At 44.0% G+C, this 15,569-nt stretch overlaps 1 protein-coding gene across 3 annotated transcripts in view; it reads right to left on the bottom strand.

Moving 5' to 3' along the window:
* casz1 (castor zinc finger 1) overlaps positions 1–15,569 on the bottom strand; it is a 370,171-nt gene that overhangs the window by 16,747 nt on the left and 337,855 nt on the right. For all 3 annotated transcript variants that reach the window (XM_048615145.1, XM_048615147.1, XM_048615146.1), the window contains exons 19-22: positions 14,158–14,356; positions 8,750–8,921; positions 5,171–5,319; positions 1,825–2,032 (exon numbers count right to left, since the gene is read on the bottom strand). In XM_048615145.1, the coding sequence (XP_048471102.1) occupies positions 1,825–2,032; positions 5,171–5,319; positions 8,750–8,921; positions 14,158–14,356 (728 nt within the window). The remainder of the gene's footprint in view (positions 1–1,824; positions 2,033–5,170; positions 5,320–8,749; positions 8,922–14,157; positions 14,357–15,569) is intronic.

The following is a 15,569-nucleotide window of genomic DNA, read 5'->3' as shown; positions in this document are numbered from 1 at the left end:
GTTACATGGTCATCCCATTTTAATTCATTTTCACCTTCTGCCATGGAGAGATTCAAATCCTTGCCCCCAGAACACTAGGTCAGGGTGTTGGATCACTAGCCTAGTGACATTAGCACTACTCTATAACAGACTTGGCTGTGATAGAACTGTATTAATCCTTATTGCCTTTTACAACCAAAGACCTCTTCACTTGCCCATGATTTTGCCACACAGGAAGAGGCCACTCACTGGTTACTTTGTAGCCTGGAAGCAATGATTAAAAAGACATTTCCATTACATTTCACCATGAACAACGAACAGGCCCCTGCAGTCATTTTTTCCGTTAAGTGAGTAAACCTTGGTTCGAGTACCTGCAGCGTCCTGTACTATTGGGACATCACTTTTAATCGGACTGGGAGCAGCAATGATCGGGCTGAAACCGGGCGTGCTGGTCGGTATGACAACATTCCTGGTGGTCCCCAGATTCGCGCTGAGTAGAGAGAGACAGGATGGAGGGAGGAGAAATGGCAGTGAAGGAGGGGGAGCAGGAGATGTGAGCAGGGCTTGGGGAAAAGATGGAGATGGTGCAGTGTGGACAGCATCAGCAGCAGTAGCAACCGGACAGCCTAAAGAAATATTCAGAAAAGCAGAAGGAGAGAAACAAAAACAAAACTGAAATGAAATCACAGCCAAGCACCACAGTGAAAAAAAAGATGAAAATGGAGATGCAGTTAAAAACTGTCAAGTTAAACTAATAACAGTAAAGAACGATGCAAGATATACAGCTGATGTGGTTCGTGTGCACGTTGTGCCTGAAAATATTTTGGGGAAGGTCATGTATTACAATACAATATCCGTTTACCAGTACAGCCTCTCTCCCTCTCTCTCGCATTGAAATGCTGGACAGATTCATCATCCCAAAGGAAACATGACCCTGGCCAAAATACACCCTTTCACCTCATTCCTGAACAACCAGGTGTTCCATGTTGTAGAAGGACCCCAGCTTTACTCCGCTTCTGGTATCAGTTGGTTTTAAGCATCCTGAGGTCCTGTGCTTCAGGTGTATGACCCTCCCCCAACCTTTTAATCAGTACAGACCTTCATCCGTTTGTCTGCTTAACTTGAGGCACAACACAGCCAACATCGAGTTCTGCCATTTAAGATCATTACAGCTGCTCCCATTTCTTTGGACTGCATGTGGTACAAATGGTCTCTCCTGCCTTCCACATCATCCTTACTGTTACTATTTCTACCCTTTCCTTGCCTCAGAATAGTCAAATGGTCTAACTCCTTTGCCTTCTGCAGTCACAGATCTTAAACTTTGACTCAGTCACATTCCCTTCACGGTCAAAAATTATTTCCCCTTTCCTCCAACACTGTCTGACCTGATGAGTGTTGTCACTGTTTTCTGTTTATAATTCAGATCTGCCTGTCCAATTTACATGGCTTTCTATTTTCAAAGCTGCACTGTCCTTCTAGGAACCTGCTCAGAAATACTTAGTTATTTATCAACCTGTTCAGAGATATTATGTCACACCTCTGGGGCAGGTGAATCTTGAACCCAGGGCTTCCTGGCCCAGAGGTAGGGACATTGCCACTCTGCCACAACACCCTTTAAGATAGTGTCTCATCAGCCTGTTCCAGAGATATTATGACACACTGCTGGAGCACATGGGTCTTGAGCACAGGCCAACTGATTCAGAGGTAGGGACACTATCATTGCACCACAAAAACCTCTGGAACCTGCTATATTTTGATTAAGAAACCTCTCCATTTGAGGACGGTACAGAGCCTGTTAACTTCAGTATTCTATTGGAGAGGGATGCAGTGTGGTAGATGCCTCACCAGCTGCACTGCTTTCATTTCCGATGGGCGTACTCGTGCAGCTTCGGTCTGGCACGGAGGACTCCGAGGACAGACCTGCAGGGCTTGTACCCGCTGCGTAGTCCATGTACTCGTCTGTTTCCGTGTCCATCATGTTGGGTGTTGAACTCATTGCTGAGGAGCCGGTAGCAACAGCCACGCTTCCCAATGCATCGTCGCTCCTGGGACCCTGACAAGAAGCAAAACTGTAGTCAAAGAAAAGTCAACTGGATGAATGAGCCAGGGACCAGAGCAGCTTCCTAGGAGCTAGTCCCACCCTGCCACGTGTGCAGCAGGAACCAGCCCACTGGCTCTGAGGAAACTCCCATTCGTGGCTGTTCGGCCCTCCCAAAGATCACCCTCAGTCCCCCGACTCTCCCATTTTAGCAGCTTTATCACGCTGTCTGATCATTTGGACATGAAGGCTGGGTTGTTAAGTATATTCACAGCTGAGATTGATAGATTTTTACTCAGTAAAGGAATCAAGGCTGTTGGGGTAAAGGCAGGGAAGTGCAGTTGAAGATTATCAGATCAGCCCTAGTCTCATTGAATGGTGGAGCAGACTCGATGGGCTGAATGGCCTACTTCTGCTCCTATGCCTTATGGTCTTACACATGCAATGTGGAACACAGCTGTTGGTATGGTTGTTCAATCACCACTTCTGTGAAAAAAAATTCTTCCTAATTTCAACTGGAAACATTTTCTCACAAATTATCATTAATATTTCCTGGTCATATTTCCTTGGTTCTATTTGAATGGATCATCTGGGTTCCCGTATTCAGTAGGTTTTTTTATGTCTGTGAAGTACTCTATCTTAAGCTGCTAAGTTCAGCTTCTCCAGTGATGTTTTTGCTGTGACAGCCCTAACTGAACCAGAACCTCCAAAGATGATCTGTCCAGTATACTGTCAATGTCCACCATTATCTCAGCTTTTTTTAATGCCTGGATAAGTTTGTTAATGTCTTCATTTAAGGTTAAGGAGAAACAGATAACAGCCACTAATTGCTTAAGCACACGTGTATAGGGAGTGGGAGGCAGTGGGGCAGTGATAATGTCACTGGACTAGTTATCCAGTGCCCCAGGTTAATGCCTTGAGGTTTGAATCTCACCATGGCAGATGGTGACATTTGAATTCAATAAAAATCAGAAATTAAAAAAAAAACTAGCCAATGGTAACCATTGCCATATGTCTCACGTATAGGGAGTTGAAAGACTGAGCAGTCAATAAACTCTATCCATAAAGGAAGCTGTTTGTATCTCACTAACTGGCTTGGGTCCAGTTTGACTAGTGTCTAACCTCTCCTTAGTGCCAGCACATAGTCCTGATCTTCAGGAGGATGATAATGTGTCAGTACAGTACTCTGTGAGCTGCTACAGCCCACACTGGTGTGATAGGAGCTGTGTTGCTGTAGTAAAACCTATGCCAAGGTCTGGAAACCAGGCTGTGAATGAGGAGCTGATGGCTGCCTATTCAGTGTCAGTGACGAGAGGAAACAGCCACGTGTTTGGAGGTGGCGGGGAGGAGGTGGGCTCAGTGGCAGTTGGACAGAGAGCAATGGGCAATTGTCTAATACCTTTAGTGTCCAATCCAGATGGGCAGAGTAGAGCAAGGCGCTGTTCAGTTCATTTGGAGTGACCTCCTAATTATGAATGTCTTGCAGGGACCATAAGAGTCTTTTGAACAGTCTTCACTTACTCTCCTTTGAATTTAGGTACTTCACAAACTGTGAGTTAAGAACTAACAGCTTTCAATCAATGTGTGTTTGGAGTGAAAACAGCTGGTGGTGGTGAGAAATATTTAAAAATATTCCCACTGACTTTTAAAATTGTGCATAAAATGTCAGTGACATTGACCTGAGGTGGGATGGGATGTTGGCACAGGGTAAAGGGGACTTTATATTAGATCCTATGCCAGGACCTGGGACTACTTGACGCTGACACTGGGTTGAAATGCCTAACATTCGTAGACCGAAATGAGCATGTTTTGGATAGGTGGATCGGGTGGCATATGCGATAATTGCCTTTATTAGTCAGGGCATTGAATGCAAGAGTAGGGAGGTTGTGATGGAGCTGCATATGACTCCAGTGAGGCCACAGCTCGAATACTGTGCGCAGTTCTGGGAGTCAGACTATAGCAAGGATGTGATTGCACGAGACAGAGTGCAAAGGAGATTCACTAGAGTGCTGCCTGAGCTGGAACGATTCAGCTATGGAGAGAGACTAGATAGGCTGGGGTTGTTTTTCCTAGAGTGGAGAAGGCTGAGGGGGTCCTGATTGAGGTGTACAAAGTCATGAGGGGCACAGACAGGTCAGATAGGGGGAAACGTTTCCCCTTAGTTGAGGGGACAATCACCAGGGGACAGTGACTTAAGGTAAGTGGCAAGAGGTTGACAGGGGAGTTAAGATAGAATGTTTTCACCAAGAGGGTGTTGGGTATTTGGAACTCACTGTCTGCAAGTTGGGTAGAGGCAGGAACCTTCAAAACATTTAAGAATATTTAGATGAACACTTGAAATGCTACAGTATCCAAAGCTTTGGGCCAAGTGTTGGAAAAATGGTATTAGAATAGTTGAATGTTTGTTAACTGGCGTGAACATGATGGACTGAAGGATCTCTTTCTGTGCTGTAAAAACTCTATGACTTTATGAATTCTCAACCTCAGAATTTAGTATACTCCAGAGAAAGATTCTAATGTGTCTTTCTTTGTTCATAGAATCGAGATGTTCTAGGCTACTCCTGTACTTATTGTCCATCCCTAACTGCCCTGGAGAAGGTGGTGGGGAGTTACCTTCTCGAACCACTGCAGTCCCTGTGGTTGGGTACACCCACAATGCCATTTGGGGAATTCCGGGATCTCAACCCAGTGACAGTGAAGGTACAGCGAAACAGTTCCAAGTCAGGACAGTGGGTGTCTCAGAGGGGAAACTTGTGGGAGACGGTGTAACCATGTATTTGCTGCCCATGTCCTTCCAGATGGTGGAGGTTGCAGGTTTGGCAGGTCAAAAGAGCCTTGGTGAATTACTGCAGTGTACCTTTGTACCCACTGCAGCCACTGTACATCAATGGAAAGGGGAGTGAATGAGGAAGATCATGGATGGAGTGCTGGTCAAGTGGCTGCTTTCCCAGAAGGGAAAAAAGAACAGTAAAGATGGTGAATAAGACATACTGGTCCAACCCTTCTGGTTATACTTCAAAATGGAAGTCCTGGAAGACCAGCACATTCACTTCCAAGCATTACTGGTTTGTTTACTGGTTTTGTCCCTCTCCTACATAGGGAAGAGATTGGCTCTGATTAATTTATTTGGTTTAAATCAAAAACAAAAGTTACCTGATTGGGAATCTTGTCAAAGTTTTTACCCAGCATTCTTCTCATGTGCTTGCGGGAATGTGATGTCATCTGATGCTTCAGCAAGAAGGAAAAATGGCAACCCTCGCGGATACAGTGGAAGTGGCTGTTCACCTGATTGTACTTACAACCTGTAGACAGGAGAGAAAAAGAAGGGGGAGAAGGAAAATAAATGAATAATAGAGTAGTTTGATAATATCTCAGAGTAGAAACAGTGTCAGGATGGGCAGGTACAGGCTCGCCTATCACCATGGAAACCAGCCTATGGAACAATGATGTGTCATCACGTTGCTTTGTTTGATGTCCCCAATTCATTAAAACCCACAGACCAGTAAATAAGGGTAACTGCGGAACAAGAGACCTCTACACACTGATAATACAGGTAACACCAGGGGGTCTGTTTACAACATTTGCCAATGATAGAATGACCTACATCTTGCTGAACTGCACGCCTTGGAAACCTTGGTGTTTATGGGATCAAGCTGTGGGGAACTGTGGAAGATAAACTGACATCCTCTTTTACTTTTACAAACCAAATCTTTTTTATAATTGGCAACATGCCACTCTCTCTGTTTGTTATTTTGTACTTTGACTAGTTCCTTGCTGTTGCATACTTTGTCCTAATCAGAGAATTGAGCTTTGTGTATTGTTTTGCGCTAGTATTTTCTGTCAACTTCTGTTTTTCAATCAAGTGGCGAATCAGCTGTCACATCTGTAATCAGCCTTGACTTTAATTACTAAGATACTGACTTTAGCACAGGCATGTTCAAAAATGTCTTGCAACCAGAATCCATATAAAGGACTGGAGTTGGTAGAGAAAGAGCTTGCAACTCAATTAATTCTAGCTGCTTACGGCTGTGAAACATTCTCCTCTTTATTAGTATTAAGTACCTCTGGGAAAGCAAAATGCGCTGCAAGGACATTTCTGTCTTCCTATCCTTCCCCCTATAAAAATAAATGGGGGTAAGTTTACGTTCCTCCCGTCAACACCACCGCCAGAACCACTACCCATTTCCTCACTTTGTCTCCTCGAGCCCTGCTTCGTTCAAGATTGGCCTTGACCTACAGGAGTGTAGATTAATCTCACAAGCATTGTTACAAGCAAGGTCCAGAATGGGGTAAAATCATAAGGGGTCATAAAAAAAGCATGTTGTTCTTCCAATTTATTCAAAGCATTAAAGATTTATTAGTTACAAAGGTTTTAGCAATGGGCTGTTTCATTGGACAGAAAGGTTGGAGATCATGTATGTGATAACCATCCAGGAACACATCCAATCAGCAATCGCTAACCTGGAAGTGAGGACGCAGCTGCTTCAGTTATCATGGATACAGCTCAGGCCTGGGCCTAGCGTTCCTTCAGTCATAGAGTGTAGAACAGTACAGCACAGAAACAGACTCTTCAGCCCACCATGTCTGTGCCAAACATGATGTCATTCTAAACTAATCCCATCTCCTGCACATTGTCCTTATCCCTCTATTCCCTGCATTTTCATGTCTGAAATAATGTCTTTTAAACATTTCTGTCATATCTGCTTCTATCATCACCCTGGCAGTATGTTCTAGGCACATATCCGTAACTACACCAATTTCATGTCATCTGCAAACTTACAAATCAGACCACCTACATTTTCATCTCTTTTCTTTATTCGTTAACAGGAGGAGGACGTCGCTGGCAGCATTTATTGTCCATCCCTAATTGCCCAGAGGGCAGTTCAGAGTCAACCACATTGCTGTGGGTCTGGAGTCACAAGTAGGCCAGACCAGGTAAGGATGGCAGTTTCCTTCCCTAAAGGACATTAATATATAACAAATGACAGAGTTCCCAGTTCTGATTCTTGAGGAACACCACTGACGTGGACCTTCAGTCAGAAAAACACCCCTCCACAAATACCGTCCGTTTTCTATGACCAAGCCAATTTTGTATCCAATTTACCAACTCACCATGGAACCCGTGTGACTTAATCTGCTGGATCAGCCTACCATGAGGAGCCTTGTCAGATGCTTTAGTAAAGTCTGTGTAGACAACATCTACTACTTTATCCTCTTCAATCACCTTTGTCACCTCCTCAAAAAACTTAATAAAATTTGTGAGACAAGACCTCTCCCACACATGGCCATGCTTACTATCCGAAGTAAGTCCACTCTTTTCCAAATGTGAGTAAATCCTGTCCCTAAGAATCTTCTCCAGTAATTTCCCTACCACTGACGTAGGCTTACCTGCCTTTAATTTCCTGGAGTATTCCTGTTGCCCTTCTGAAACAAAGGAACAAGATTTACTATTCTGTAGTCTTCTGGGACCTCACCTGTGGCTAAATAGGTTGCAAAGATCTCTGTCAAGTTCCCAGCAATTTCTGGTAGACAAACAGGAGGCTGGAAGAACACAGCAGGCCAGGCAGCATCTGGAGGAAAGGAACAGTCAATGTTTCAGGTACTACCCTTCTTCAGAAGAGTACCCTTCACACTGCTGTGACCGATTCAGCCCTTCAACCACACCATGAAACAAACCCGCTCCTTTCCTCCAGGTGCTGCCTGGCCTAATGTGTTCTTCCAGCATCCAGTTTGTCTACCTTGGATTCCAGCATCTGCAGTTATTTTGTCTCCATCCCAGCAATCCCTGCCCTTGCCTCCCTCAGTATCCTAGATAGATCTTGTTACGTCCTGGGGACTTATCTACCATAGTCATCAGTGATTCAGCTCTGAACATAGGCTTCAGGCTCCTTTAGTCAGCAGGGATACTGTCTGACACCCTCAGTGCTGGAATACATAGGAAAGCCAAAGTTTTCAGGATTATCCCGTATTTGATACATTTGTCCTATGGCCCAGGTTGTCTTGCTTTTGTCTATCTGTCTCGTACCCTTGATCTTTGAAGTTTGCTGGTGTTGATTGTGGTTTGCACCTTGTGTTCCACTCCCAGGGTTGGCAGAAACCTTGATGTACCTCACTCCTGCCATCCCCCAAGTTGCAGTGTCCCATAATTTATTCCCACTGAGTTGGGACACAGCTGGTTCTTGTAAAGTAAGTTTGCAGTCAGACTTGGCTCCTGGGTCAGTTACTAAAATATCTTTAGTGTGAAAAATTCCTTTTCATATTATTTGTAACACATGTCTCAGGGCACTGCTCATATCCCAACTTTTGTTGCCATCCCTATGTTCGAATCCAGTTGAACAGTGCCTTGATTTTAAAATTCTCATCCTTACTTTTAAATTTTGTTGCTTGACCTCACCCCTGCCTATCACTGTAGTGTCCTCCTTCTTTAAATTCCCTCTGGGGTCTCTGCATTCACTCAATTCTGGCCTCTTGTGCCTTCATGACCTCTCTCATTACACCACTGGCAGCTGTGCTTTCAGCTGGAGCTCCATCTCATTCTCCTCCTTTAAGATGCTCCTTAAAACCCAACTCTGTAAACAAGCTCTTGGTCACCTGTGCCTAACATCTGTTTTGTGAATCAGGGTCAAATTTTACTTGAAGGTGAAGGAGTTTTAATATTTTAACATGTCAAACATCATATAGAAATGCAACTTGCTTTGAAGCATTTCATTTTGCTAATACTATTGTTTTTACCTAGCCTGCTACATTCTTCTCGTTTGGTGAAGTACTTGAATCCATTTGCAGCTCTTCTTTCTGCTTTCTCATGTTTCTTGATGTGCCAGGGGAGTTTCGTGGTGATGTTAGTCACAAAGTTACAAAACGGTCGTAAACAGTGGTAGTGTCCCCTCATCCGGAACTCACATTGCTGCAACAGAACAGAAGGTTGTTAAAAAATTAGAGCAGATTTCAGACATTTTTTTTTCTACTTATTGCTGGGCTTGGCCAGCATTTACTTCCTGTCCCTAATTATCCTGAAGAAGGCGGTGGTGAGCTGGTGCAGTCCGTTTGGTGTAAGGGCACCTAGAGTGCTTCTGGGGATGGAGTTCCAGTGAAGGAACAGAGATATATTTCCAAGTCAGGATGGTGATTGGGAACTTGCAGGTGGTGGTATTGCCAAGTATTTACTTCAATTGTGCTTCTAGATGGTGGAGGTCGTGTGTTTGGAAGGCGATGTCTAAGGAGCCTTGGTGAATTTATGCAATGCATCTTGTGAATGGTACACACTGCTGTCACTGCATGTTGGTGGTGGAGGGAGTGGATGCTAATGGATGTGATGCTAGTCAAAGCGGGCTTTGTCTTGGATGGTGTTGAGCTTCTTGAGTGTTATTGGAGCTGCACCCATCCAGGCAATTGGGGAGTATTCCATCGCACTCTTGATTTGAGCTTTGTAGGTGGTGGGCAAGCTCTGGGGAGTCAGGAAGTGAGTAACTCATTTCAGGGACTTGGCTCTGACCTGCTGTTGTAGCCACTGTATATTTATGGCTGGCCCAGTTCAGTTTCTGGTAGATGGTAATCCCCAGGATGTTGATAGTGGGAAGGGACAGATTGTCTTGGTTGGTGATGGTCATTGCCTGGCATTTGTGGCATGAATGTTACTTGCCATCTGTCAACCCAAATCTGGATTTTGTCCAGATTTGAACATGGCCTGCTTTAGTATCTGAGGAGAAGCGAATGGTGCTGAACATTGTGCAATCATTCGCAAACATTCCCACTTCTGCCCTTATGTTGGAGACAGGGTCATTGATGAAGCAGCTGAAGATGGTTGGGCCGAGGATACTACCCTGAGGAACTCCTGCACTGATGTCCTTGAGCTGAGATGACTGACCTCTAACAACCATCTGCTTTTGAGCCAGGTATGACTCCAACCTGTGGACAGTTGTCTCCAATTCCCAATGACTCTAGTTTTGCTAGGGCTTTTTCAGGCCACCCATCATGTAACATAACATAACATGTGAATCCATCGTCCCTAATTAAACTCCTCTCTACCTACATACGACAGGGGTTCACAAACTAGGGTTCATGACTCCCAGTGGGGTGCCAATAAGAGCAACTGGGTTTGAAAACTGAAGCAGCTGTGGGGTCGAGAATTTGGTCGACAATCCTGCAATGTCTCCACGGTTCTTTCATGTGCAGAGCAGGGTTTTATTTTTATCTGTAACTTAAACTGTGTGTCCTTAGGCAACTTTCCCCAAGATCCTTGATTGTTGGAAAAGGCCATTGCTTTCTAGCTGCCATGCTCTTAACAGCTCTGTCTCCCATACGGGAAGTCATGTTGACGTTGTACAGGACACTGGTGAGGCCTCTTCTGGAGTACTACTGTCAAGTTCTAGTTGCCCTGTTACAGAAAGGATATTATTAAGCTAGAAAGGGTCCAGAAGAGATTTACCAGGGTGTTGCTGGGTATGGAAGGTTTGAGTTAGAAAGAAAGGCTGGATAGGCTGGGATATTTTTCACTGGAACATGGGAGGTTGAGAGGTGACCTTATAGAAGTTTATGAAAACATGAGGGTTCATGGTAGTTGTCTTTTCCCTAGGATGGGGGAGTTTCAAGACAAGGGGGACATATTTTTAAGATGCGAGGACAGAGATTTTAAAAATAATGAGGAGCAAATGTTTTACACAGAGTGTGGCTCATGTGTGGAATGAACTTACTCAGAAAGTGGTGGATGTGGGTACAATCACAATGTTTAAGAGACACTTAGATAATTACATGAATAGGAAAAGTTTGGAGGGATATGGGCCAGGAGCAGGCAGTTGGGACTAGGTTAGTTTGGGATTATGTTTGGCATAGACTGGTTGGTCTGAAGGGTCTGTTTCTGTGCTGTAAGACTCTATGACTCTGACATTTCTCCACTTGTTCTAACATCTGGAATCATACAATGATACAGCACAGAAGAGCCCCTTTGGCCCATTGAGTTTACACTGACAAAGACCGCTCTAAGTCTACATTAATCCCACTTTCCAGCACTTTGCCCATAGGTTTGAATGTTATGACATTTCAAGTGCTCATCCAAGTACTTTTTAAATGTTGTGAGGTTTCCCGCCTCAACAATCCACCCACTGGATGAAAATGTCTTTTCCTCAAATCCCTTTGAAATCTCTGCCTTTCAGTTTAATTATGCCTTCTTATTATTGATCCTTTGACTAAGGGAAACAGATGCTTTCTATTCAATCTGTCCATGCTCCTCATAATCTTATACACCTTAATCAGGTCCCCTCTCAACCTTGTCTGCTCTAAAGAAAACAACCTAAGTGTATCCAGCCTCTATTCACAGCTGAAGTGCTCCAGCCCAGGTAACATCTTGGCGAATCTCCTCTGCATTCTCTGGTGCAATCACATCCTTCCTATTGTGTGGAGACCACGACTGTACACAATACTCCAGCTGTGGCCAAACCAAAGTTCTGTACAGCTCCAACATGACCTCCCTGCTCTTATAATCTATGCCACAACTGATAAAGGTAAATGCCTCGTATGCCCGCTTAACTACCCTATTAACCTAGCCTGCCACCTTTGGGGTTCTGTGGACAAGCACCCCAAGATTCCTGTTCTTCTGAGCTTCCTCATGTCCCACCATTCACTGAGTACTCCCTTGTCTCATTCCTTCTTACAAAGTGCATCACTTCACACTTTTCAGGTATCTCTCTTCCCTTCTCTGACTCTGAGTTACAAACTTTATCAAGCGCTACAATGGGATCACATTGGGAAGAGGCGTGGGAAGCACTGACGTCAGAAACATGAGCTCAGTAGGCCATATGGCCCCTCAAGCCAGTTCCATCATTCATTTAGACCACAGTTGATCTTGTATTAGAGCCACCTCCCAACAGCACTGCAAGGAATGTTTACACCACAAAGACTGCAGTGGGTCGAGAAGACACTACCTTCTCAAAGGCAACTAGGGATGGACAACAAATGCTGACCCAGAGACACCCACATCTTATCAGCAAATAAAGAAAAATCAGAGATCATAGATTCCCTGCAGTGTAGAAACAGGCTCTTTGGTCCAACAAGTCCACACCAACCCTCAGAACATCCCACCCAGACCCATCCCTCTAATCTACACATCCCTGAACACTAATGGCAATTTAGCATGGTCAATCCACCTAACTTGCACATCTTTGGACTGCGGGAGGAAACTGGAGCACCCGGAGGAAACCCACGCAGACACGGGGAGAATGTGCAACTCCACACAGACAGTTGCCCAAGGGTGGAACTGAACCCTGGTTCCTGGTGCTGTGAGGCAGCAGTGCTAACCACTGAGCCACTGAGCCACTGTGCCGCCCTATCAGATCTACTTTCCCGCAGCTTCGCCCAGATGACAGTGGGTCAATGCGAAGACAGGGCTGTATATATCTACACTCCCTTGTGCTTAGAAGGTTGTTTATTTATTTGTAATTATTCAAAAAAGAGATTTCTAAAGGCTAGATACATGAAACCATTTCCTTCAAGGTGGGTTGGAGGGTGGAGTCCAGCTAAAAAAGGGACCCAATTTTAAAATGAGAGGAAAAATGCTCAGGAGTAAAACCAGGAAATAATTTTTCAGAAAATAACAAGGAGTGAAAATATTCAACTCTAGGCTCCCCACCCTCCTTCAATCTGCCTCATTTAACAGTTGTGATTTTGGGAGGTTGTTGGAGGGCGTGGACGGTGAGGGTTAACTGAGATTTTTAAAATAGGTTGTTGAGGAATGGTGTCAAAGAGTGGGGAACAAAGGGAGACAAATGGAGTTAAGTTACACATGTGCCACGATTCAGCTCCTGATCCAGCAATTGATGATCAACCACTTTTATCTGTTATGATTTCATCTGAAATTTACAAATTATGTTGCTTTCCGTGACTTTCGATGGAACTAGTGCCATCAATTTGAATAAGGATTTGAATATCATCAAAGCCAAACACAAAGCTTTCACTGGAAACTAAGTAACTTCCTTTGACCTGTTGTAAATTATTTGTTGACTATGCTTAAATCACCAACTGAAATTTCAAATTATGTTGGGAATTTTATGCAATAGCAACAGATTTATAACACATTTTCCAAATCAACCTGTTCAAGAATGTTATTGCATATCTCTGGAGTAGGTGAGGCTTGAACCCTGGACTCTGGTATCACAGGTAGAGAGTCCATTTGCCATTGGACTCATCAGCATAGGTTTCAGCAGCAGTTTCTGAATTTGTTTCCATAAATATAATTAACCTGGTCAGTCTCACATCAGAGAGATCCTGCAGCTTTTTGAGTTGCCATCTTTAAACTTTCACCTTTCCCAACTTTAATCTAAATAGTAGCTATCCCTGTTTGTGTATGGAATACTCGCCATTTGCCTCAATGACACTGAAGAAACCTGACACCATCCAGGAAAAAAACTGCTCGCTGACTGGCACCCCAGCCATCACCTTCAACACTCATTTCTTCCATCACTGACGTTCAGCAGTAGCAAGTACAATCTACAAGATGCAAAATTGCAGCAACTCACCAAGACTCCTTCGACAGCACCTTCCAAACCAAAGACACTTCCATCTGGAAGAACAAGGGCAGCAGATGCATGGGAACACTACCACCCGCAAGTTCCCCTCCAAGCCACTTACCATCCTGACTTGGAAATACATTGCCGTTCCTTCAGTGTCGTTGGACAAAATCCCAGAATCCCCTCCGTCAGGGTATTGTGGGTTTACTTACTGTACATGGACTGCAGTGGTTCAAGAAGACAACTCATTACCACCTTCTCAAGGGGCAACTAGGGTCAGGCAATAAATACTGGGCCAGCCAGTTACACCCACATCTCATGAGTGAATTAAAACAAATACAGGGATGGATTAGCCAGCGATGCTAATATCCAAGGAACAGACGAAAGAAAAGAATTAAACCAATAGAGATATTAGAATATAAGTTCTATACAGAGGTTAGAATATTTTATGGAGTCACCAAGAATTGAGACTGTAAAAAAGTTTAGTCTGGAATGCTCCAGCATGTTCTGTAATCCTCTGTTGCCTCTACAGAGTGCTAGTGAGGAGATCCCTGTTCAAAGTCACTTTGGTCTGGTCTTAATGGTGAATACCATTTGAGTGGATCCTGCACAATTGAAGAGATTATCTTACTGCTTGCTTACCTGATTTGGACAGAGGCACTGTAGGGAGTAATAGGAGAACTGGTCACGCACATTGACAAGGTTGTTGTTGGGATTGATGTGATCGAGACAATGTGATTCAGCCTTCCCTGACGTTTTGCACACATACTTGCAGTTTCCAAACAGACAGTGGAAGTGGAACTTATTGGCATATTTGCAATCAGTCGCCAGACAGGGATCGCTGCAGAGCATAAAAATCATGGTTAGAGCTGAAATTGCAAGAGTGAAACACAAAACCAAGGGACAAGACTTGCATTTGAAACAGTGGTGATGCCCATCCTGTCAGAATATGAGTCAGCTGAATGTCAAAGCCTTAGCTTGGAACCCTACCCATGGGCCCTCACTCAAAACTATCCAGTCAATCTGAGCCAGATCTAAAACCACACACATGCTTGAGACATTGGTCATGCCATGAGGATAGTCACGTGTGCTAGCACAATCCATCACAGACTAACCTTTGGGTACGGGGGTTTCTTTTCAGGCTTGATTTACCCAGTCTAACAGGAAAGTTCTTTATTCATTAGCCTTTGCTGCAAGCTGTAGCCTCTTAGGCAATCAACCGCTGCAAACACCCAGTTCAAGACACACAACAAACACAGACGAATAGAAATTGGAGCTGGACAAGGCCAGTCTGCCCCTTGAGTCTGCTCTACTATTTTAAAGGTAGGGTGGTATTATCACAAAACTATTAATCCAGAGAACCAGGTAATATTCTGGGGACCCAGGATGAAATCCTGCGGCAGATGGTGGAATTTGAATTCATGTTTTTAAAAAAGTCTGGAATTAATCATCTAATGATGACCATGAAATTGTTGTGGATCGTTGGAAAAACTAATCTGGCTCACTGATGTCCTTCAGGGAAGGAAATCTGCCATCCTTACCCAGTCTGGGCCTATGTGTGACTCCAGACCCACAGCAATGTGGTTGTCTCTTACTTGCCCTCTGGGCAATTAGGGATCAGCAGTAAACAGTGGCCTGGCCAGTGAGATGCATATCCTTGAAATGAATAAAACAAAATGGCTGATCAACTCCACTTCCTGTATGCTTTAATTGTCTCAGCTCTCAAAAATCTATTGATCTGTCTGGAATGTACTCAAAACCTCAGCACCCAGAGTGGTGGGGGCTTGTAAAAATTCACAATCTTTGGAGTGATAAATTTCCCTCCCTTTCATTCCGAAACAAACATCTGTGAAACCCCACTGCATCTGGTCCTGATTTTCTGCAAGGGGGAATCAGCCTCTGAGCACACTGCATCTTAAATCCATAACTAAGTGTCCATTTATACAACAGTATGATCCCCCAAGATATTTTCATTGCCTTTAAATCCCTCCCAGTAATGTATTTTATATATAATAATACATACAGTTTTGATGTATTTAATGGTAGTTGTAAAT

Source organism: Rhincodon typus, chromosome 31 (assembly GCF_021869965.1).
Source record: "Rhincodon typus isolate 14 chromosome 31, sRhiTyp1.1, whole genome shotgun sequence".
NCBI classification, from domain to species: Eukaryota; Metazoa; Chordata; class Chondrichthyes; order Orectolobiformes; family Rhincodontidae; genus Rhincodon; species Rhincodon typus.
This window is presented reverse-complemented; position numbering and strand designations above follow the sequence as displayed.